The 25948-nt window shown below is 46.2% G+C and overlaps 1 protein-coding gene across 1 annotated transcript; it reads right to left on the reverse strand.

Moving 5' to 3' along the window:
• Positions 1-29: 29 nt before the first annotated feature.
• On the reverse strand, positions 30-25531 carry LOC135820208 (sushi, von Willebrand factor type A, EGF and pentraxin domain-containing protein 1-like). The gene is made up of 4 exons (XM_065333522.1): positions 25423-25531; positions 16285-16563; positions 1657-1821; positions 30-301 (listed from the first exon to the last, which is right to left on the reverse strand). The coding sequence occupies exons 1-4, from the start codon at positions 25529-25531 to the stop codon at positions 30-32; spliced, it is 825 nt and encodes a 274-aa protein (XP_065189594.1).
• Between the last annotated feature and the right edge of the window lie 417 nt (positions 25532-25948).

Below are 25948 nucleotides of genomic sequence, written 5' to 3' on the forward strand. Positions count from 1 at the left end.
CTCTGATGTGACTTAACAGTTACAAGCAGCTAACTGTCCGGAGATAGGATATTATGAATGTACTTACCGGTATTTTCAACGGTATCACACAATGGGGTTTCATATTCCCATTTTGCCCCATCTCCTGAGCAAGTTGCTTTTCCCATTCCTTCAAAACCTTTATCACACTCTGGATAAACTTCGGCAAGAGGAAAAGTACTGATAGGAGGAGGAGGAGAATAGATAGGTGATATCTGGTAAGTTTCTGATCGCTCTACAATACGACCATTAGGGATAAGCGATGGTTTGCAATAGGCGACACCTGTGCATATCAGAGATGACAGATTAGTATCAAATATGCACTGAATTAGGGAGTGGCAAAGATAATGTTAAAAGAAAAAATCAAAAATTTGACGGTCACCACGAGCTGGTAGGACTCAGCCATCACCGTATATACACATTTCAAGCACAAACTAGTTTCCTTGGAGCTCAAAAGAAGGCAGGCAGCTCACTATAGACAGTCGGGAGGCCACTATGCAATCTAAAACCTGTAAACAGTCGAATCGTGTGCACTGACTCATCTATAGGCAGTCAGATCCCCAGTACGCAGTCAAAGTCCTACAAACACCATGACTAGTAACACTCTGAACTAACTACCTTCCTATCCTATGTGTACATGCACAACTTTCAGTCTAACAACGGGTTTGGCTATTTGGGTTTGAATGCAGGAACATGTATGTACACAACTTTCAGTCTAACAACGGGTTTAGCTATTTGGGTTTGAATGCAGGGACATGTATGTACACAACTTTCAGTCTAACAACGGGTTTAGCTATTTGGGTTTGAATGCAGGGACATGTATGTACACAACTTTCAGTCTAACAACGGGTTTAGCTATTTGGGTTTGAATGCAGGGACATGTATGTACACAGTTTTCTTGTTGCAGAGAATAGGCGACATGGAACAAAGCATGTGCACGGTGGACATTTTCGATTGCTAATGTTCGGTCTTTGGAGTGCTACTGCTAAGCCATAATCATTGCCGTGCTCTTCTCTGTAGTGCTACTAGATGCATGGGCCATCAGTACCAGTCAGAGTAACAGAAATGCTTGATGTACATGCATGTGCAGCATCTGATGGTACTGTGGTATTCAGTAAAAAAACAAAAAACAAAACAATACACTGTACATAAAATACTTAAGTATTTCGCGAAACGAGTATCCTGCTGGTTTCAAATTTTCGAGCGAGCACTCGACTATTCGATATACTCATTTCACCCCTACTACTAAGCTATAATCATTGCTTTGCTCTTCTCTGTAGCGTCAAGAAGCCAAGAAACGTGTAGGGATCACTGCACTACTTGAACTATTTTGACTATTTGCACTGGGGGTGGAGAAATCTGTATGGCTGACCGTCCGTGATCTGGTTTCACAGGCCATTGTCAGACTGTATTTACATCAGAACTGGAATTCTCATCGGATTTGACAGAAGCAGAACACAAAGCTGTAGAGCATTCATTGGTAGTGAATTCACACAGGCGGGCAGATTATTCTTAATGTTACATCAACAATAGAGTTATGCCAAGATTGTGAATAGCAGATGAATAGAGTGGTTGACAGTTGGACCCCCCCCCCCCCCCCCCCGTTATTCTATCAGAAATATTCCTTATTACACTCACATGAAGGGGCTTCAGACCATTGTCCATTTTCTTGGCAGATCAGCAGACCAGATCCCATCATGTGATAGTCTGGGCTACAGTGATAAGTAGCTACGTTTCCAACACCTGCATCGACTACTTGATATTCCCCATGACTGATAGTTGGGATGACACCACACTTCCCCTCTGAGGCAAATAAAGGAGCAAGAAGAAACATTAAGGAAACTTCACTTCTCAACTCCAAAATGTTCTCTTCATTGCGATTAAAATTACAATTAAGATTTACATTACACCAAATTTTCGGCCCTGGCCCATCATCAGGTTCATGAATGACAAAAAAAATCCACTGCAGAGCTCGCTGACTTGTTAGTTTGAGCACTCTGGCAAGGTACGTTCGGACCTGATTGGAAATTTTTATTTCCATTGCTATCAGGTTCGGCCTCATTTCCTCTGTGCTGCGCTGAGTATATATACTCAATCTGCGGACAGAACTGTTTCGTCCTTTGTTGACTCGTCAGCGCAGCACATATATATATATATATATATACTTCGAAGTACCTAATATACCTAATGCTGTAGACAGCACCAGCGCCAGAGTGCTCAAACTACAAAAAGTAGCAGGCATTGCGCGATGCAGCAGCACTAGAGCAGCCTACTTAGAGTGCTCAACAAGGCGAAAGCCGAGGAGCGTGATATCTAATGCTGTAGACAGCAAGCTGTTTCGGCCATAAAGGCCTCATCAGTACAGCTACGAGCTAAATAGGCCGAGTTACCAGCCATGGTGCAAAGGAGGCACCACAGACATTAAGGTAGCTCGTCGCTCTAGCGCCAGAGTGCTCAAACTACAAAAAGTAGCGGGCATTGCGCGATGCAGCAGCACTAGAGCAGCCTACTTAGAGTGCTCAACAAGTTAAAGCCGAGGAGCGTGATATCTAATGCTGTAGACAGCAAGCTGTTTCGGCCATAAAGGCCTCATCAGTACAGCTACGAGCTAAATAGGCCGAGTTACCAGCCATGGTGCAAAGGAGGCACCACAGACATTAAGGTAGCTCGTCGCTCTAGCGCCAGAGTGCTCAAACTACAAAAAGTAGCGGGCATTGCGCGATGCAGCAGCACTAGAGCAGCCTACTGAGAGTGCTCAACAAGGCGAAAGCCGAGGAGCGTGATACCTAATAATATATATGTAGGACTCAGTATAGATACCATGCACTATAATTATGATGTCCAGCACCCTATATAGAGTCCATTGGTCCAAAATCCACTATACAGAGTCCAGGAGTCCACTCAGGTTTGATCAGCTTCATCCTGCCGCGCAATCCCCTATAAGGAGTACACTTTTTCTACGAGTCCCCTATTCACGGTCCAGGAGTCCAGTTTATCCAGTCACGCCGTCCTGTGTGTTGTGCCCGAAAGAGAACAAACACCTTTTCAGTTTTACTTGCCTCGTGGCAGCGCATTCCGTTCTTCACTTCAGCCATGGCTGCAAGTTCTGCTGTGCAGTTGCTGACAGTAATCTGTCTCAAGTAACCAAGGAGGATAAGGAGACATTCAAAATCATATCTGGAAAGCGTCTTGTGGTTCTCTGAAGACGTTTCATCAGTGCGCGGGATGAAAGCAGAAATTGCAGAATGAGAAAAGTTCAGCACAGTTCAAATCTGTCGAGTCAGGTACACTGACACTCTCTTTCGTTCGACGCCACAAGGATCCCCTGTTTGGCTTGCCATTGCTGCCAGTAAGGCGTTTGAACGGTTTCATCAGAGCGAGGGATGAAAGCAGAAAGCGGAGAACGAGAAAAGTTCAGCACAGTTCCAATCTGACGAGTCAGAAACACTGACACTCTCTTTCGTTCGACGCCACAAGGATAACCTGTTTGACTGTTTGCCTGTACCACCGTGTCAAAAGGCTGTCCAACTACATGGCAGGACGATGACTGAGGTAAGGAAGCTTTTACTCGTTTCGATTGGTCTGCTGTTCTGTCGTTATGCTTGAATTTATTTTCCATTTTCAAGGATCGTATCGCGTTTGTTTGATGTTGCTTGAATGAATGCCATAAAAGTAATCAACCACTTCGTAACAGTCCTCAAGGACTGCAAGGACTTTGCATCAATCGTATACGATCGTCTAGCTATCATCAATTATTATTTTATTTCATGAGAAATGTATTTCTATCCCTGTGATAATTATGTGAACTCCACGACACTCTTCCTCTACTAGACTCTAGTATGATTTCAAATACAATGGGATCCACAAACGCAGCGCCAGTGTAGTAGTAGTAGTAGTAGTAGTAGTAGTAGTAGTAGTAGTAGTAGTAGTAGGAGGAGGAGGATTTCTTGTATGCCGACAAGAAAAAGCTTCTCAAGCTAATACATGTACTCGTATTCCATGAAGTAACCGTTTTGATGTCACAAACATGACATTGTGTCATTGAAATTGCCTCGTGACAAGAAATCATTGCATTTCCATCTTGGGGAAGACTGACTGACGGCAACGCTGTACAGATTGTTCAAATCATCTCATTTCAATTTAATTGCAGTGAAGCGAAACACTGTGGAGTACACTACATGTATGTTGGTGTGTCTGTGCGTCTTGAGTGTGCACAAACGATCTTATTCCTCGTATTACTAATAGATTATTGTCCCCACCGTCACCTGTTCACAGGTCTTTGAGCGGATGGATTTTCATTGAGCATCACTTTCGTTGAGAACTTGGTAGTTGTGTGCTCCCATGCATCATTACGGTAATACGCGTATCCTTGTGCTATCTATTTGTTGCAGGTGTGCCGATCTTCAGAAGCTTGCGGAACTGAGTGCTGCTGAACATTTGCATGGCCATGAGCAATGGTGAAGCTTGCTATTGCACTCTCAGCATGTGCTAGTATATGCTGACTACTGCACTATGTTACTCTCTTACACTACTACATGTATGTAAACGTGCGTGCATCCGCCCACGTATGCAATCGTTTCGTATAATTATTTGTTATCCCTCTTGACTTTACGTGTAAATGGGTGGACGTTTGCATGGCTGTTGGAGTTGCGTGTGTATTGTGTCTCTACTCTTTTCTTGGTGTTTTCTAGGCGTTGTATAAGTTTGTGTGTGTGTGTGTGTGTGCGCGCGCGTGCGCGCACACAATAATTTGAAAACAAATAATTAATCCTTGGCTCTCCATACTTCTCTTTTGATTCTTGTTTTTTTCTAGGTATTGTCTTGGCGTTGTGTGGGTGTGTGCATGAGTGTGTGTGTGTGCGTGCACAATAATTTGGCAACACTACATGATTGAGATATTGTAATTTGCAGCATCTGCGAAGAGACCACTTGGTTTGAGGATGGTGTTTGTAGGGTTTTTCATGTAATGAAGTGGCTGCAGTGGCGCCTCAATACTTATTTTTTATCTTGAGAAGTGAATGATGTAAAGGATTAGAGGGAGAGGCCGTTTTCTGGTTAATATTCACTGCTTACAGCAGTTTCTATGTCTAATTTTGAACTCTGGATAGGGGATGCCTAATTGGCTGGATTTTATACAGGGAGTGTTGTCCACATAAAGACTCCTTATAGCTGATTTCAAAGTTTGGACTCCATACAGTTAATTTTGGACCAATGGACTCTATATAGGGGCGAAGCCAATTGGCTGGACTCTACACAGGGAATGATGTCCATCTAAACTTTGAACTCACAGTTGATTCCAAGTTTGGACTCTGTACAGTGGATTTTGGACCAATGGACACTATTATAGGGGTTGGATATCATATAGGGGCTGGACGCTCTACTGAGTCCAACATATATATATATATTAAATGGTGTGAAGGAAAGAGACAAACGGGAAAAGTCTGAAGAAAAAATTGACTGCCACCACCATATATATATACACTCAGACACAAAGGATCTCCAAGTTTCTCAGTGTTGCAAAACTGAGAAACTTGGAGATCCTTTGTGTCTGAGTGTATAACCCCGCTCTGTCTTAGAACATTGAGCACTTTTTTGCAGACGCAAGAAATACTTCTATCGTTCTTTATACAGAAATGGGAAGCTGTGCGAAAACGAATTGTACAAGCCGAAAGCCAAACTCCTACAGTACAAGTGAGACCAATGTCATCTGCAAACTGCAAAGACAAAGCTTGTCCAGCAACATAGGGTTTTCCCGAGTGTATACGTTAAACAAAATGGGGCCGAGCACAGATCCCTGTGGCACTCCGCAGGTGCAGAGAGTGATAGTGCTGCGTGATGGTCCGATACAAACACGCGAGGTCCGTTCAGAGAAGTTAGAAATAAACCTCCGCAGGGCTGTGGCCGTGACACCAACATTGAAGAGGTCGAGAATTAGTGGGTGATGTCTAACTTTATCGAATGCTTTAGACATGTCCAGTAAGCAGACACCTGTGTACATTCGTTTGTCCCGGGCAGTAAGGATACGGTTGGTGATGAGAGCTAGTGCATCCTCAGTGGAATGGCCGCTGCGAAACGCCAACTGAGTGGAGGGAAGTGACTCCGTGATGTTCATGACTGATACAAGTTCCTTCTGCACCAGCTTCTCTAATAGCTTGGACGGGATTGGGAGAAGGGAAATGGGACGGAAGTGAGTGGGAACTGCTGGGTCACCAGCTTCATATAGCGGTGATACGTGTGCAAGCTTGAAGGCAGAGGGTACTGTACCACGGGATACTGAGGCATTGAAGAGAGCAGCAACAGACGGAGCAATGACATCAGCTCAGCACTTCAGAAGTACTCCTGGGATGCTGCCACTGCCTGTGGCCTTGGCTGCATTGATGCCTCTCAGGAGACGATAAACAGAGTTGGTTCGGACATACTGGAAAGCTGATAAGGCTGTGGGGCGTGATGGACCCTGTGGCATGGAGAGCACAGGGGGTCTATCATTATCAGTAACAACTTTACTGAAGGCTGTGGCGACATCCTCCACATCACATGTTGGCTCAATACGTTGGCGAGTTCGAGATGTTACAGTGTTGATGATATGCCACAGTTTGTGTGAATTGCGACTATGTTCAGCACATTGAGTTTGGAAATACTCATTGCGTTTCCTACGATAGGCATTTCTGGCAGCCGCACGGGCACGCCTGAATGCCGAGTAGAGATGGGGGCTGTCCTTGTTCGGATGCCACTGGCGATGTAGCCTTTCTTGCGACACTGGAGTTGGTACAATTCCCTGTCAGACCACGGGGGATATGAGCTCGCCTTCCTGCTGGTGGATTTGAGTGGGGCATGTCTGTCAAGAACACGCATGAATTTAGTGTGCCAAGTGATCCACATCTCATCAGTGGAGGAAGTCGATTGGAACACGCTCAAGTTGGCATTGGCAAGCTCATCCCGAAATTCTGGAAGGTTTATGGTGCGCATGTTGCGGGTTAAACTGGTTCCCTGGCGTTGCGAGGAGTGTTGATGCTTAGCGGACGGTAGCGCGAGGTCCAGTCTAGCATGTACGGCCGAGTGATCACTCAGAGTGCAGGGTACGACATTGCAGGAGACTGTAGCAGGGCTCCTGGTGAGGATCAGGTCCAATGTTGTGCCGACTGCACATCTTGGGGTTATTCGATTGGGGACAGAGACTAAATTTCTCAAACCGAAAGAGTGAATTGCATCATTGAAACAGTGGAGCTGAGGTATTACAGCTGAGCTAACATTGATGTTGAAGTCACCAAGCAGGGTGACAGATGGTGATTCCACTGCAGCCGTGTGAAGAGCCTGCTCAGATCTGTCCCAATAATGAATTGATTCAGCAGGGGGCGATACATACACGCAAAAAGGTGCCGCTGTTTGGAGTGGTGCAGACTTATCCACACGGCTTCAATACCGTCCACCTTCAAATCTGGCTGTACGGTGACAGGAAGTGTAGCCCTGTAATACAGGCACACACCTCCACTGTAACAGTCCAACTAACTTCAGTAGTCATTCTTGGAATAAGCAATGATCCTTGCCATAATGCATTCTTATATACATGAACAAGCAATGATGGACATAACACCTAACAGCAGCAGCGTGATAATAGCAGGTGATAAGTGTATCCTATTCCTATTGTTAGTAGTAACAGTGAATCTGTTACACCATTCCCCCTCTCAACTGTCAGAACAGTACCAATTCGAAGGAACAATTATGGTAACTAATGATCATGCATGGATATGTGGAATGCATGGTAGCCGAAAACAACACTGATGAACTCAAGATCCAGTGCATGTCCTCTGCAAATAACGCCTGGCTGGCAGGGAAGCACTATCCTAATCATGCAGAATGCTACATTTCTATTGCAACACGTAGAAACTAGCAACACAACTGTGGCTGCCAATTAAATAGCAATTTTATGAAAAACGGTCCAGGTAGGTTTTCAGCGGAATAATAGCGTTTCCTGCTTCATCCATCAAGTATTCCTCCGGCTCCCAGGTGGCATCTCGGTAGCCCTTCCATTTCACTAGGTACTGCGTGCGCCGTCCTCTCTTCTTGTGCGACAACACCTTTTCGACAATGTACCGCGTATGGCCATCCGCATCGGTTAGGGGTGGAGGTGCCGGCTGAGTACGGCCCGGTATCTCATTGCCATGGTACAGCTTGAGGGCAGCAATATTGAACACTGGATGGGCCCGAATGATTCTTGGAAGAGCTAATCTGTACGCATTCGGGGCCACTTTCTTCTGCACCTTGAACGGCCCATACCACTTGAGCCTTAATTTGTGTGAAGGCCTGTCTCGTTCCTCGGGCGTCAGCAGGAAGTCCCTGAAGACCAACACCTCATCCCCCTCCTTCAGGGCGTCCTCCACCCGTCCTCGATCCGCATACAATGATTGCCGGGCCTGCGCCGCCACGATGGCATCCTGTGCCTCACGTAGTGCCTCTACGCGGCCATCCAGCCATGACAGCGGACCATTCGTGTCCATGCCAGCTCCAGCTTTCTGCTTCGTCAATAAGCTCGAGGGAGTAACTGGATGGCATCCATGGTTGAGGAAAAATGTCGTGTTACCTGTTGACGCTTGATCGGCATTGTTGATCGCAAACTCACATAGCGATAGGAGTTCATCCCAATTGTTTTGCCTATGGTTGACGAAAGCTCTTAGCGTATCCTCAATGACACGGTTCACACGCTCAGTCATGCCATCGGTCTGCGGGTGGTTGGCCGTGCTCATTTTTAGCTCCACGCCAAGAATACTGAAAACCTCCTTGAAGAACGCCGACGTGAATCGCGGATCTCGATCACAAACTATCGTTTTGCTCAAGCCATGGGCAGCAAACACATGATCCACGTACAATCGGGCTGCCTCCTTAGAGTCAACATGAACAGTCGTCGGGATCAGGTGCACATACTTCGTCAGACGGTCCACAAAGGTTAGAATGGCGCTATGTCCTCGGCAGGTCAGCGGCAGTGCCATGATGAAATCCATGCTGATGTCTGTCCAGGGCTGTTCGGGGACTGGAAGGGACTGCAACAGTCCTGCCTTGGTCTGGCTACCCTTTACGCGTTGGCACCGGTCGCAAGATTTAACGAAGTCCTTCACAGTACTTCTCATGCCTGGCCAATAGAAGTATCTGCTCAGCTTCAGGTAGGTCCTGTCTCTCCCCGGATGGCCGGCCGTCAGGCAATCATGATTCTGTTTGAGCAGTTGCAGCCGTACCGGACCGCGAGGAATGCAGAGGCGAGCATCGCCCGATGTTACTAGGTACAGCCGCCGGTCCACACTGTTCCAGACGTATCGCTCATGCATGGCGTCTTCGCTGCAAGCCATCAAGCGCTTGATTACTGGCGAAAGCTCTGGGTCACTATCATACCCTGCTGAGATCTGATTCGCAATTCCTTGATTCACATCCAGAGAGAACTCGATTCCATTCAGTTCCAAGTCTGGTCGACGTGACAACGGGTCTGCTATGTTACACTTCCCTGGCTTGTGATGTACCGTGTAGTCATAGTCGGCCAGGAATTCAATCCATCGAGCCTCTCTCTTGGTTAAGTTTGGTTTGGTCCTGAGGTAGACAACTCCCATGTTGTCGGTGTAGAGTTGAAAGTGGCGAAATAGGTAGACTCGCCAGCACTGCAGGGCGTACACTACAGCCAAAGTTTCTCGCTCGGCGGCCGTGTAATTCCGTTCGGCAGAAGACAGCTTTCGGCTCACGTAAGCCACAGGATGCCAGGACTGGTCCTCTGCTTGCTGCGTTAAGACTCCTGCCACAGCAAAGTCATTTGCGTCAGTCTCAACGCGGAAATCCTGACTGACGTTTGCTAGTCGCAACACTGGTGCATCCAGCAGAGCAGACTTCAATCGCTCAAATGCCTCCTGTCGAGTCTGATTCCACTCGAAGCGCACATGTTTCCCTGTCAGTTCCTCCAGGGGTTTGGAGATGGCCGAGAAATGGTTAATGAACCTTCGAAAGTAATTAGCGAATCCCAGAAACTGTCTTACGTGCGTGACCGTCGTCGGGACAGGCCAGTTATGCACGGCCTTGATCTTCTCTGGATCTGGAGAAATGCATTGGCCGTCTATCCGGTGCCCAAGAAACAGAACGTCTGTCCGGCCGAATTCACATTTAGACGGTTTGCAATATAGCTCATTCCTCCTGAGGGCGTTTAAGATGGTTCTGACATGATCGAGGTGCTCCTCCCATGATTTGCTGAATATGAAGATATCGTCTAGAAACACCACAACGAATTTACGCAGGTATGGCTGGAGGACACTGTTCATCAAGGTTTGGAATGTTGCCGGGGCATTTGTTAGGCCGAAACCCATCACTGTGAACTGAAAGTGACCGAATGGGGTATTTATTGCTGTCTTCGGAATATCTGTTTCTTCTATTCGAATCTGATTGTAACCGGACCTCAGATCTAGCTTGGTGAAATACGCACTGCCTTGGACGGTATCGAAGAGGTCGTCAATATTCGGTAGGCATGCCTTGTTCTTAATGGTTATGCGGTTTAGCTCACGCCAGTCGCATACCATTCGAAGTGTTCCATCCGCTTTCTTTACGAAGAACACAGGGGCTCCATATGGGGATTTGCTGGGCTGGATGAATCCTCTACGGAGCAGCTCGGTGAGCTGAGCTTGAAGCTCATCCATCTCTGGTTTTGGTAAACGATATGCTGCACGAGATGGCGGTTTAGCTCCTTCTTCCGTTTTTATCTCGTGATCTGCGCCTCTTCTGGGTGGCAGCTTGTTTGGAAGCTCATCGGGAAAGACGTCCCCGAACTCCTTCAGCAGGTCCTTGAAATCCTTCTGATCCTCCCTACCCGGACTATCCACCGTCTGTGGCTCGTCCGGATCTGCTGTCACATACGCTAGGATTCCTTCTGCGCCACCTCTCATTGCATGCCTAGCCTGCTTCCCTGAGATGAGGAACGTCTCGATCGGTGGGTTGGATTTGTCCGTGCCATCACTTTCACTCGGTTGACAGATGATGGATCCACCCTCCAGCTTGATTTCATTGGTACGAAAATTGATCTGTGGGTTCGTCCGGGTCAGCCATGGTTTGCCGAGGATCACGTCATACCGCGTCATAGGGAATACTAGGAACTGTTGGTGCTAGCCGCATCGACTGGTCTGCTGAGACCGCAGCTCGTATGGCTTGGGCCAAATGTTGCGGATGCTCCCTAAGTACCTCACCGCTTAGGCCCTGAGCCAGCCCACGCGTGAACAAGATAGCTCTGGAGTGGTCATCAAGCTCGGGAACTTGTAAGCTAAGCCGCGAAAATTTGTTGATGTATTCGTCAAGAGCCTCATCTTGGTGAAGAGCGAATAAGTCGATGCGCGCCTGTTCCCTGTCATAAACCGGGCCGTACACTTCTCCCAGCTTGCTCTTCAGGTCTGGCCAGTCGGAAAACAGCGTGTTTGCCTCCTGAGAGGCGATAAACCAAAGACGAGCGTTGCCCTCCAGAAAACTCGCCGCGTAGCTCAAGCGCTCCTCCGCGTTGTCCAGCTGCAGGGACTTCATGGCGAGTTCGATGGCGAAGGCCCACTCCTTGAACTCTCTTGTATCTCCACGAAACACAGGCGGAGACTTAACATGGCGCATGCGTGGCCTCTCTCCGCTGGGAGCTTGAGCACGTCTTGGCGTTTGATCTGATCCATCGCACTGACCGAGTGCGATAAGGTGATTCAGACGCTTCTGAATCTCGAATATACCGTAGGCGACTAATGCGGCCACTGCGCATAGCCCGAACATGACGAAAAGAAAAACCATCCTCTTGCTACCAGTGTAACAGTCCAACTAACTTCAGTAGTCATTCTTGGAATAAGCAATGATCCTTGCCATAATGCATTCTTATATACATGAACAAGCAATGATGGACATAACACCTAACAGCAGCAGCGTGATAATAGCAGGTGATAAGTGTATCCTATTCCTAGTGTTAGTAGTAACAGTGAATCTGTTACATCCACCAGGACAGCCGGCTCGATCCACCCTGGCAAGGCTGTATCCAGATATTTCTATTTCATTGTCAGCTACTGTGTTGGTGAATTTTTCTTATATACAGTGGTTTTATCACGACATAGCATACCTAGACTGTATAAGCTTTGTTTATAGGAGGAAAGGAATACTATTGTAATAGTACGTGCATGTAACTCGAATGTTGAGCCATCAATAAATGTAGAAAGTATGTAGTATGTACATTATGTCGTTTACTTTGGACATTAGTTCTCTTAGTTCTCTCATTAGTTCAACTTCATTAGTTCTCTATACACAGAATTTGTCAGTTGTCACTTGTAGTATTGTCCCGAAGTTGTTTGACTGGGAATCTGAGAATTTGGGTTCAAATCCCAGTATTTGGTTTCAGAATTTACTTCTTTCATTTCTGATTTTTCCCTAAGCTGAGGAAAAGTTCTAAGTCCTCACACCTACTTGAGTACCGCTTATGCTCCCAGAAGTGTCGCAGAAGCCCAGGCACTCTGATCTAGTTTGGCCAACAGGTGTTTTCACGCACACATGCATGGATCATGGAATCAAGGGATTAATATATATCCGTATGCGTGGTCCGAAAGGTCCCTATCATCTCGACACCGCAGTTTGCTTGTGTTTCGTGCAAAAGCACAACTTGATAATGACAGTTCCCGTAGAAAACAGCAAACAAAGAGTCTACATTGGGTTGAAATATGGACGGATTTCAGTGCTAGGTCTGATAATCTGTGCCAGTAGATTCTCAGATTGCGCAAATTCCCAGATTGAGCGGAACAATAATATTATAATTACTATTCCCGTAGCTATGCAAAAGGCGTTACTTCAGTAATGTCTGGCGCTAGCCAGGGGCCACAAAGCTTTAGATCCGTGTTCTTCTTTTGTGCCATCGGCATGCCTGGCGCTAGCTCGTACCGCACCATCAAATACAGCTGGCCACAATATTCAAATAGGACTGTCAAATGCAAGATCATAACGTGAAGCAACTTGGAAGAATGAGTATGTATGCGAAGTGTATCAGGGAAATGCATGCGGGGCGATAGTGTTGGTTCGAATCCCAGGTTATGTCTTCAAAAAAAACATTTCGAGAAATGTAGAAAGGAAAAGGACATATGGATACGAGTTAAGAGTAACTCTCCATCACTGAAACTGGATACTATATACAGTCAGAAAGTGGGCTAGGCACAAAACTGACAGAGTACTGAGACATTCGATGTCCTGACACCTAGCTTCAACACATCTCCGTAGCGCTAACCTAGCTAACTTTGTTCCGTTGGGACTGTAGATTTTGCTAGCTTTTGCTCGTTTTCGTTGCGCTTGCCTTCCCCTCTTTGGTCTTTCCATAACCTTGAACCTTCCAAGTTGGAAGGCTGTCAGATAGCGCTATCGAGATGTGTTGAAGCTAGGTGTCAGGACGTCGAATGTCTCAGTACTTTGTCAGTTTTCTGCCTAGCTATTGCACTTTCTGACTGTATAAAGTATCCAGTTACAGTGATGTACTCTTAACTCGTATCCACATGTCCTTTACCTTTCTACATTTATTTATGGCTCAACATCCGAGTTTCAAATTGCACACCTGATGAGCCGCCGCGAAACATACGGCGAAACATACGTCATGTGAAACAACTTGTTTTGTAGTCAACTAGTCCATCACAATGTCATGCATGAGGAGTACTGTAGGAGTTTGGCTTTCGGCTTGTACAATTCGTTTTCGCAAAGCTTCCCTTTTCTTTACTTATCTTTGATATTTACGACCCACCCAAGTTCGGTGGTGTGCTGCTTTGCTGCTTCGAATTGTAGTTAGACCGCTTTGTCAAATATCGTACTGGTCTCATCATCGACCAGTAACATTCGAAATTCTTTGTTCCGTTGGGACTGTAGCTTTTGCTCGTTTTCGTTGCGCTTGCCTTCCCCTCTTTGGTCTTTCCATAACCTTGAACCTTCCAAGTTGGAAGGCTGTCGGTTAGCTCTACGGAGATGTGTTGAAGCTGGTTGTGAGGATGTCTCAGCACTCTGTCAATTTTGTGCCTAGTTATTGCATTTTCTGACTGTATATAGTATCCAGTTACAGTGATGGAGAGTTACTCTTAACTTGTATCCATATGTCTTTTTCCTTTCTACATTTATTTATGGCTCAACATCCAAGTTTCAAATAGGAGAAATGAAACATTTATAACATCCCTATGCTATTTTGGCTAGGTCATCAAGGTGGAAGACGGTGTCGTATTACCCTCGAATGCAAAGAGAAAGTTTATTTCCTTCGCTCAGGGCCCATGCTTTTTTGCCTAGCTCATCGTGAAATGTTATTCGAACAGATGGAATTGTTTTGCAGTACAATGATGTAGCCGATCCGTTGTCTGTGGTATGGTTGGGCATTGTAGCCGTCATGGTCGACGTAAAACACTATAAGATCTCAACAAAGTTGGGGCGAAAGAGAAAGTTCCATTAGTTCTAATACCATGCATGATGAGCTAGGCAAAAAAGCATAGCGTAGGGCCTTGAGCTGCCAAGCTCTCTCGTTATTGTTCACACATATCGGCCGGGTGAGTACGCGTGGCCCATTCACCATGGCGATCCACGGTTACAAACCAGCTTATGTTCATTCAGCAATGCAAGCAAGCAGGCAAGCTAGCAAGCAAGCAAGCAAGCAAGCAATCAAGCAAGCAAGCAAACAAGCAAGCAAGCAAGCAAAGATGAATGAGAGCTTTGGCAGTGAGAACTATAATTCATCGACTGATCTACAGACGCGAACTGATGGTGGTGGTGGCGAGAAGGAGAGCTCTGTGCCAGAACTTTGCAGCTTAGAGGGTGTGTGTGGGCAGGCGTTTGTTTACCGCCATATTGCCAGTTGTGTCTTTACCACCATATTTATCAATTTTAAGAAATCATTATATTTGCGGCTCGTTAGAATAACAACATGTTTACAGTATCACAACGAATCGAAAATAAGTTGTCCATAATGTTGTTGGTGGTCAGACTTCCTCGCACTTCCCAATCCAAGACGGTATGCCGCAAGGCAGCATCTTAGGACCAACGCTCTTCCTTTATTAGGTCAACGACATCTCTGACTGTGTCTCCCCAGAATGCCAGCTAGCGTAGTATGCAGACGACACAACACTATACTGCATGATCCGTGCTGATCACGTGTCCCCCGCCACTTTTAACTCACTGCAAGCCTCCCTCGATGCGCTCCAAGCTTGGGGATCGAGATGGAAGGTCCGGTTTGAGCTGTCAAAGTGCCAAGGAATGTCGATGAGCAGAAGATCAACACTCCTCCCATCCTCTTCTCTCAGCTTTGATGGTTCCGTGATCTGAGAGGAAACAGATGTTAAGCTTCTCGGTGTGACATTCGTCCGTAAACTGCTTTTCCACAATCATCTCCACCAGGTTGCAGTCAGAGCCATCCTGCGCCTTGGCTTCTTCAGGAAGGTGTGTACACGACTGCAACGGCCGCCTCAGCGTATACAAAGGCTTCAGCCGCCCAACCATGAAATATGCTCCCTAGTCTGGCAAGGCGCAGCCCGGTCCAACCTCGCGAAGCTTGACCGCATCCAGCAACGTTGCATGCACAGCATTGGCGCTAGGACCATGCTCCCGAGCTTATCAGTGTGTCGGCAAGTCTCGAGACTGTGCTACCTGTTCAAGCAGCTCTACATTTCCGGTCCAGCCCAGCTGACAGACATGCTGCCACCTGCTGCCCCTGAGCCCGCCCGCCCCAGAGCCCGCCACCAACATCAAGTGAAACACTCCCATCCTTGCCAGTTGTCAAACCCCCTCCCCGCAACATGTCCTGACATCCTACACCTATGCGTCGCCAATGCAGTAACGAGCTTGAGTAGTAAGCCGCACTATTGGCAATGGCAAAAGGATGGCGCCACAGATATTTTGGTGTCTTAGAAGATAGCTCGTTGCTCTACGGCCAACGTTCTCAACTAGGCAAATACACAACACCTCAACTAGGAGAGGAATGATTGTTCTAAATGCTACTTGAAAACTGAAAGACATGTTATTATAACAAGTCGAAAATTTATACCCCAAAATCCATAGGTTAGTGAGAACATACGACAACTATCTCGCAGTCTTCAGGGTTATCCGCACACGTCACAAATGTGGCCTTACAGCCTGAAGAGAACTTATTATTACGAACACATGTCACCCGTTAAAACGTTAGATTTGCTTCCCCATTATATTTACATGCAGTACTAGCAATCAAAAAGTAGACTGGTGTTGAAAAAGGATCATCTGTTCGCTTTTTCCTCTGTAAGTACTTACCATGGGGAGTACCCACTGAGAACTTGGCACCGATAGGTGACCTCCGACCATTGCTGACACGAACATATTGGAAACCGTAGATATGATAGCCTGGGGTTAGAACCACATAGTTGCTGTTGGCATTCGCCTCATCGGAATTGTTTCCCATCGAAACATTCACCGAGCCCTGTTGTCCAATCTCTACCAGCTGTATAGAGTGGCCAAGCTTTACGGCTGGGAGGGAAAAACTAACTATTTTGCGCGTACGATCAATGAAAGCTGGATTGAACTTCTTCACCTCTAAGAGACAAAACAAATCAGAGAGCCTAAAGTTAACAATTGTTATTCACATCTAACAAACCAATATTGTGGAACGCAAGTTTCATGTTGTTGCACTGAAGTTGTATTCGTAGGTTGACACTTCTTTAGCGCCTTCTCGCCTTTGGTTACGTAATCTTGTTACCTTTTGCGTTTCCTCTAGTGGTTTTATTGCACTTGTATCTTGTTGTTATTTCTAACACCTTTCTATTTACAGTACTTAACTTCAGTTTCTTTGGTTGTATCCTTAGTTCCGTATTTTTCCCACTGATGATAGGAACAAGAAAATCGATTATGGGTTTTCAATAATATTTTTGTTATAAAATACACAGAAAATACATCTCAAACAAGTAACCTAGTTGCGTGATGTCTGCGGCCATCATCCTATTCATAGCTATATTAAGTTAAAACTATAATTTATCACTCTCTTATTATTGACCCCCACAGAAACTTGTGATCTTGAAGCGGTCATATATCAGCATTTAGACCCAGCTCATATTAACCCCCACTAATTCCTGTGATCTATAACTGGTGAATATGTATAGAATAAACACCGATGTTGTAGTGTTTATGGGAACATAAATACTGCTATAACAACCGAGGCGTAGCCGAGGTTTTATATACAGTGTTTATATTCCCATAAACACAAGACAGAGGTGTTTATTCTATTTATACCTAGCTTCGTTTTTGGCCTGAAATACTGGTCCGAAATCGCTATTTTAGTATCCCAGTATACAATAGTATACTATTATGTGTAGGTAGTATTGCGTGTTCCAGACCTAAGACCTTTCTTTCAACCAACATCTGCATCAACACCCTGGTGGCTGGGTGGTCAAGATAGGTGCTTGGGAATCTTATGGTCGCAGGTTCGATTCCTGCTGAAACTTCTTTCTTCTCTTCAATTATTTTTTCTTTTTCAATTGGAGGGAAAATTTCCAAGTCCCTTGAAAGTTGAAAAGTTACAACCTCTAAGTGGGTAATATAGCAAAGTATATACAGTCAGACCTCGTTTATCCGGATCCCTCGCCATCCGGAAGAAAATCGCTGGTAACCGATGTGCAGCATAATGTCATGCATACAACATAACCAGATAACCGGACCTCGCGATCCGCATACCGGTGCATGATTTCGTGTACAAACTGGTTAAAATGTGTGCAAAAAGCTTCGTCGTATCCGGTTGCATGTGGCTGGCTAGCGCTTGCAGAAGCTAGTGTCAGGGAGTTGTGCAAGCAAATGAGGTCCTTGACCTGCTGGGTGTATGCGGACAGCACTCAGTTGCATGCACTTGTCATTTTCCTCAAGTGTTTTACATACTGGGCACGCTAGTTGTACTGCATAGGACCCGTCTACATGTATGTACGATGTCACTGCTTTTGACATGCCACATGCATATACAGTATGTGTGTTCAGTTATCCGGTTACCTCGTCTATCCGGATATTTTTGTGGAAAACAGATGTGTGCGGTTAAGCGAGGTCTGACTGTACCCCAAGTTAAAGTGGTGAATATGGAGATATATTCACCAGTTATAGATCACAGGAATTAGTGGGAGTTAATATGAGTGGGAGTTAATATGAGCTGGGTATAAAATAGTATACTATTATGTGTAGGTAGTATTGCGTGTTCTAGACCAAAGACCTGTCTTTCAACCAACATCTGCATCAATACCCTGGTGGCTAGGTAGTCAAGATAGGTGCTTGGGAATCTTATGGTTGCAGGTTCGATTCCTGCTGAAACTTTTTCTTCTCTTCAATTTTTTTCGTTTTCAATTGGAGAGAAACTTTTAAGTCCCTTGAAAGTTGAAAAGTTACAACCTCTAAGTGGGTAATATAGCAAAGTATAAACCCCAAGTTAAAGTGGTGAATATGTATAGGATAGACCAGGTCGAGGTCAATATCCTATTTATCACGAGTCCTTTGCCATAACCCCAAAATTTGAACCTTTAGGAGCTATTTTAACCTTTTTAGTATAGCATTTGTACTATAGTGTACATTGGATGTTGCCTATTTTGGATACAAGACTGTAAGAACAACAGGATTCAGCATCTGCAGCACAGTGGCTGGGTGGTATATGGGGTTGCTTGAGATTCATAATGTTGTGGGTTCGAATCCTGCTTGTTCTCTTCCTTTGTCTTCTTTCTTTCAAACTTTCTTTTTGAAGTGGAGTGGAAAATTCTAAGTCCCTCCAAAGTCGAAAGATTACAATGCCTAAGTGGTCGATACAAGCGGTCGATACAAGCGGTCGATATTACGGTGATATGGGTAATATAGGACCAGTCAAGGATCACGAGAATTAGTGGAGGTCGATATAGATGAGTGATAAGGAGATATATTCACCAGTTATAGATCACAGGAATTTTATTTATTTATTACAGCATCTCATAGCACAGTGATAACACCGGCCAATACAAAGAGGGAGGGTGTTAGCCAACCACGGCAAGGAAGGGAGAAGGGGAGGAGAAGAAAAAAGGAACCGCAATGATAAGTAGTGATTGCAACAAAATGAGAAACACAAAATCAAAGTCAAGGCGCGACAAGGCTCTTAAAAAGGCGGAGGGAAGAAACGTCCATAGCTTCTTGGGGAAGTGCCAGCCACGCAGAGGATGCAGTAAAAAGGGGAGAGTGAAGTAGAAAGGAGGACTTGGGTTTCGGAAGGGAAAGGGAGTTTCTCGTGCTACGGGAAGAAAACCAGTTGAACCAGTGGAGGTGAGGTGGACATAGATTGAGTTTGGGAGAATGGATAAGGGTGACAAGATGTGAATTACGTCTCTTAGACAAAGGGGCAGTGTCAGCAAGGGCATAAAGGGTGGAAGATGGGAGCATGCGGGGTTTTCGGAGGAGAATATTTAGAACATTTTTGGTGCTGAATTTCGAGCTTGGCAGCACGGGTTGTGGAAATTCCAGCCCAAGCAGTATCTGCATAATCAAAAACGGGGCGTAGGTAAGCTGAGTAAAAGAGGAGTTTACAAGAGATTGGGAGATGGTAACAGTGAGAAGAGAGGATTCCTAAAGATGAACTTGATCGTTTACATATGTAATCGATGTGGGGTTCCCATGAAAGATTAGAGTCAATGAAAATGCCAAGAAGCTTATGGCTGGAGACTATGTCTATAGGCTGGGGGAAAGTGGTATGGAGCAGGGGCGGTACATCAGGCTGAGAAGGAAAGAGCATGATTTTAGTTTTAGACAGATTGGGCGATAACCGCCAAGACGACATCCAGGAAATGACTCTTTGAATCCCGTTAGCTAGGTTACTCATCAGGCCAGTGATGTTAGGAGATGCCCGTAGGAGCGTTGTGTCGTCTGCGAATAGTGATGTGCCCGGGGCAGCTGCGGGCAGATCATTGACGTATAAGATAAAAAGAATGGGGGCCGAGGATGGAACCCTGGGGAACTCCGGATAGTACTGTTGTGTCGGCTGAGGCCGTCCCATGTACCGTGACGCACTGCTTTCGCCCAGTTAGGTAAGATGTCAGCCATAGCAGGGGAGTGCCGTCTACAGTAAATGATCCACGATGCTTGGCCAAGAGCCCCCGGTGCGAGACGGTATCGAAGGCCTTGGCAAGTTCGAAAAAACAGATCCCGACTAGATCTCCAGCATCCCGATGTCGACACACTAATTTGCACCAGGCGCGTCAGCTGGAGGGTGGTAGAATAGCCTCTGCGAAATCCGGACTGGTCGTAGAAAATGCGCTCACAGAGTTTGGAAACACAGGACAGTAGAGATATCGGACGGTAGTTTGATGCTTCGTGGCGGGACCCTTTCTTGTAGATCGGTATAACATTAGCTGTTTTCCATGCAGGGGGAAAACGACCAGTGCGGAATGATAGGTTGAAAATCAGACATAAGGGGTATGCTATTGAGGGCGCAAGGGACTTTAATACCAGATTAGTGATGCCGTCTGGGCCTGGCGCCTTGTCAGACGGGAGCTTTCGAATGTAACGTCGGATGGCATCAGTCGTAGTAAAGACAGATGTGAGGCGGTCAGCCTCACCCGACTCCTCGGCAATGGGGGGAATGGGTAGAGAAGGGTCATCAGGCACGGCCACTGAGGCGAACTGAGAGTTCAATGCAGTGGCTTTAGCTGAAGAGGTAGTAGCCTGCTGCGTAGAACTAATGGTGAGTGTCGGGATGGCACGAGATACTTTATGATTTTTTAATTTGCTCACGAACTGAAACAGTGATGGGCGTTTTTTGTCCTGCAGCGTAGCTTGTACGGACCGAATTTATCCCCGGTACTTCGATCGAGTCAGACTCTTCTCCAAGTTCCGCTGAGATCGATATACATGCATGTTAAGCTGTGTTGGGTATTTCTTACACACACTGTAGAAATCGTGCTTTGCATTTTAAATTAGTGGGGGTTAAAGGGGACCTACACCCAAAAATCAAAACTTCATGGTCCGTAGAGTTTTGGACGCTGAGTCGAATGGTGAAGGTCCCACTTCGATCCGACCAAGCGTTCCTGAGATATCTTCGGTTTAAATTGTACTTTCGGGGGACGCGCCATGACGTCATGCGGCCGCGACACACCCCCAACATGCCCTTCTACGTCATTGAGACTCGCTTGCTTGGGCCAAGCTCAGAAAGTACAGGTATTTTGGTATGTGAAAGGAATAGTTCTGACAAAGACGTCCTCACCATGAGCGATTCCGACGTATCAGACGAGCTTGAAAGCTCAGAGCCTGAGCTGAAAATGTTTGGCTTCGGGCATGAGCCGAAATTTTCAGGAAAGGATATGGCAGCGCAAGCGGTGGCTTCCATTCGGGATGTAAATGTGGATGAAGCAGAAATGACTGCAATTGGAGAAGTCGCTCTCCATCAGCAACATCTGGCAACCGGTTGGCTGGGCAATTTAGAAATGAAGCGGCAGCCAAAGCAGCTCAGACAAGCCTGACAATCCGTAAGTGTTTTCACAGTATAGTCCTACGTAATGCTCACAAATCGAATCGTTCTCTTCATATCGTAAATTGTGTGAAATTTTGTATTCGCACAGTACTCAGATCAATAGTCTCCTCACTCGTACTCCTGTTCATGGAGTTTGCTGCGTAACATGGCTAGCATTATCTCCGTGCAATGTGTATCGGTTCACTTGTGCTTTATCTCACATAAGTGGACTGCACCTCAATTCGTATTGTGGCGAAATACATTCTCACCTTTTGCATTATCACTTATTCTTTACAGAATGCTGAGACGTTCTCTTGTATTTCACGTAGCTGTGTACCAACAATTACGCTGTGCACTCTAGCAGCAGCAGCAGCAGCACAGTAGCACATTGAGTGCGGTTTGCCCTACTGTGGTGTCTCATGACTGCATTACCGGAACAGCTCTGTCCTTCTTGATTATTATTCTAAAACGTCTGCACATATCCGCCTGCGCCCCACACACACGCACGCACATGTGCTCACCTTGGTGGGCACATAGTATAGTAGTCACACATGCTCACGCACGCAGACACGCAATTTCACAAGCGCGTGCGCACACGAGTGCATTAGCATACAAGTGCCTGTGCACATGCTCGTGCACGCACACATGCGCGCACTCATGCACTTGGTTGCATACGCACACATCCCTCAGGATCACTAACGGCAATGCATCTACTACTTGTCATTCCATGTCCCTCCCGCAAGGGGGAGAGAATGACATAAAGGAGAACACAGAATAGATGACGTGAATATCTTTGGAATGTTATATTACGTTACACAAAAGCACACGCATGTGCGCGCACACACACATTCAGTGTCACGCGCATGCGCGCACACACACACTCACGCGCGTGCACCCACGCACACAATAATAATAATGTCTGTCTCTCACGCGCGTGCGCGCAAACACACTCACGTGATTTTGCGCAGGCTTTGGAACGTCGATCTACACCCCAACGCAAGCCTACCTGCAAAATTTGAGCGAAAAATTTGGAGATCGACTTGCACAAATGTTCTGGTTTTCTCAGACATGCTTCTTAAAAGATAAACACACATTCAAGTGATGCAGAGGAAGTATGAAGGAAATAAGTTGAATTCAATAAATTCAAACTCACCTGGCGTAGGCACTGGAGATTGTTGTGCGGCAGTAGCATCGTCAGGAGTAGCAACAGCATCAGCATTAGCATCAGCACCAAAAACAGCATCAAGAAAGTGTTTGGATGACAAGCACAAGGCACAGATTACGGGACCGTTAGTCGCATGTCATAACTGCACACAGACGATTAGCGAGCAGGATTATGAGAGTGAAATAGGGAGATAGAGATAGAGAGATATGGAGAGAGAGAGTGAGAGATAGAGAGAAAGAGAAAGATAGAGGGAGAAAGAGCGATAGAGGGAGATGTAGAGAGAAAGACAGAGCAGAGAGACAGAGAGACGCAGAGAGAGAGAAAAAGGCAGAAAGTGAGATAGAGAGAGATTGGGAGAGAGAGAGAGAGAGAGAGAGAGAGAGAGAGAGAGAGAGAGAGAGAGATAGAGAGAGAGAGAGAGAGAGAGAGAGAGAGAGAGAGAGAGAGAGAGAGAGAGAGAGAGAGAGAGAGAGAGAAAGAGAGAGGGAGAGAGAAAGCGAGAGAGAGAGAGAGAGAGAGAGAGAGAGAGAGAGAGAGACAGAGAGAGAGAGAGAGAGAGAGAGAGAGAGAGAGAGAGGGGGAGAGGGAGGGAGAGAGAGAGAAAGAGAGAAAATGGTGGAGGGAGAGGGTAGGGGAGGGAAAGAGAGTGGGGGAGGGTGAGAGAGAGAGAGAGAGAGAGAGAGAGAGAGAGAGAGAGAGAGAGAGAGAGAGAGAGAGAGAGAGAAAGAGAGAGAGGGAGGGGGGGGGAGGGAGAGAGAGAGAAAGAGAGAGTGAGAGAGAGAAAGAGAGAGAATGGAGGAGGGAGAGAGTAGGGGAGGGAGTGAGTGGGGGAAGGAGAGAGAGAGAGCGAGAGAGAGAGAGAGAGAGAGAGAGAGAGAGAGAGAGAGAGAGAGAGAGGGAGAGAGTAGGGGAGGGAGTGAGTGGGGGAGGGAGAGAGAGAGCGAGAGAGAGAGAGAGAGAGAGAGAGAGAGAGAGAGAGAGATAGAGAGAGAGGAGAGAGAGAGATAGAGAGAGAGAGAGAGAGAGAGAGAGAGAGAGAGAGAGAGGGAGGGAGGGAGGGAGAGAGAGAGAGAGTGAGATAGATAGAGAGAGAGACAGACAGGGAGGGGGAGAGGGAGGGAGAGGGAGAGGGAGAGGGAGAGGGAGGGAGATGGAGAGGGAGAGGGAGTGGGAGAGGGAGAGGGAGAGGGAGGGAGAGACAGAGACAGAGACTGAAACGAAGACGGAGACAGAGGCAGAGAAAGGGAGGGAGAGAGAGAGAGAGAGAGAGAGAGAGAGAGAGAGAGAGAGAGAGAGAGAGAGAGAGAGAGAGAGAGAGAGAGAGAGAGAGAGAGAGAGAGGTAAGAGCCAGAAAGTGAAATGGAGAGAGGGAGAGAGATTTGGACACACCTACCCAGCTTGTCAAACCGGCCAACAAAATACAAGTGTGTAGTACAATATCCAATCTGCAACAGGCAGGTTATCCAATCTGCAACAGGCAGGTTATCCAATCTGCAACAGGCAGGTTATCCAATCTGCAACAGGCAGGTTATCCAATCTGCAACAGGCAGGTTATCCAATCTGCAACAGGCAGGTTATCCAATCTGCAACAGGCAGGTTATCCAATCTGCAACAGGCAGGTTATCCAATCTGCAACAGGCAGGTTATCCAATCTGCAACAGGCAGGTTATCCAATCTGCAACAGGCAGGTTATCCAATCTGCAACAGGCAGGTTATCCAATCTGCAACAGGCAGGTTATCCAATCTGCAACAGGCAGGTTATCCAATCTGCAACAGGCAGGTTATCCAATCTGCAACAGGCAGGTTATCCAATCTGCAACAGGCAGGTTATCCAATCTGCAACAGGCAGGTTATCCAATCTGCAACAGGCAGGTTATCCAATCTGCAACAGGCAGGTTATCCAATCTGCAACAGGCAGGTTATCCAATCTGCAACAAGCAGGTTATCCAATCTGCAACAGGCAGGTTATCCAATCTGCAACAGGCAGGTTATCCAATCTGCAACAGGCAGGTTATCCAATCTGCAACAGGCAGGTTATCCAATCTGCAACAGGCAGGTTATCCAATCTGCAACAGGCAGGTTATCCAATCTGCAACAGGCAGGTTATCCAATCTGCAACAGGCAGGTTATCCAATCTGCAACAGGCAGGTTATCCAATCTGCAACAGGCAGGTTATCCAATCTGCAACAGGCAGGTTATCCAATCTGCAACAGGCAGGTTATCCTGTGTTCTAGTCGTGCAGTCACTTGGTCGTCTCGAATATCATATATGGGATCTTCTTGGGTATTACATCAGAGCCCCATTCCAGATCTTTGCCAGAAATTGCGTAGTGAAAGTACGGGAAGGCCTACGCAATGCCTCTGGTGCACGGTTCGCCACCTTCAAGCTGGCAAATGGCAAGAGCATCCCACTTGTAGAGAAAGCGATTTTAAAACCCACAAGATCAAGTTCTCCAACACAGGGACCTAAAGTAAGTGGAGTTTAAAAACTTGCATTTGCACCTCACTCTATCGAGAATCTTTAGAATTATGTTCAGCCCTTGTTCGTATTAACATCAATTTTTCATCAGTTCTAAGAGTTTGATATGGATTCTGGTATCTTGGCCGTACTACGCATACTGATCCAGCGCTATCTTTGCATAAAAAAGTATGGTGAGCTTCTCGATTCTGCACCTTTTCCAAGTACACAACACATCAAACAACAAGAGGAATGATTGTTCTAAATGCTACTTGAAAAATAAAAAGTAGACCGGTATTGCAAAATCATCAGTTGTACTCCTTAATTAAGTACGTACCCAATGAGAACTCGGCACCGACAGGTGACTTACGACCATCGCTATCACGAATATATTGAAAACCGTAGATATCATAGCCTGGGAAGAGCACATAGCTAAGATCACCCATTTGAGAATTTTTGAATTTCTTCGAAACATCCACCCAGCCATGTTGTCCAATCCCCACCAGCTGTCTTGAGTAGCCAGGCTTGACGGCTGGGAGGTAGAAACAAACTATTTTGCCCTCATGATCAGTGAAGGTTGGATTGGTCTTCTTCACCTCTAAAAGACAAAACAAATCAGAGAGCTGAAATTTAACGTTGTGATCCACATCTAACAAACCACTAATATTATGTAACGTGATTATTTCCATTTGGAGGTGTTACTGTAAGGTATGTCACTGTAAAAGCCTTATTCCCTTAGCTATGCAGAAGACATTATTTGTGTGTGTCACGCCTGGCGCTATCCCGTATCTGTCCCGTACCGTACCGTACCATCAAAGACAGCTGGCCACAAACAGCTGGTCACAATATTCAAATAGGGCTTT

The sequence above is a fragment of the Sycon ciliatum genome, chromosome 6, assembly GCF_964019385.1.
Source record: "Sycon ciliatum chromosome 6, ocSycCili1.1, whole genome shotgun sequence".
In the NCBI taxonomy this organism is placed as follows: Eukaryota; Metazoa; Porifera; class Calcarea; order Leucosolenida; family Sycettidae; genus Sycon; species Sycon ciliatum.

Coding starts and splice junctions, on each gene's coding strand:
- LOC135820208 (XM_065333522.1), bottom strand. CDS start 25,531: ATGGGTGATCTTAGCTATGTGCTCTTCCCAGGCTATGATATCTACGGT. Junction 16,564..25,422: donor CGGTGCCGAGTTCTCATTGG/GTACGTACTTAA, acceptor TTTGTCTCTTAG/AGGTGAAGAAGTTCAATCCA. Junction 302..1,656: donor ATGGTCTGAAGCCCCTTCAT/GTGAGTGTAATA, acceptor TGATATGCACAG/GTGTCGCCTATTGCAAACCA.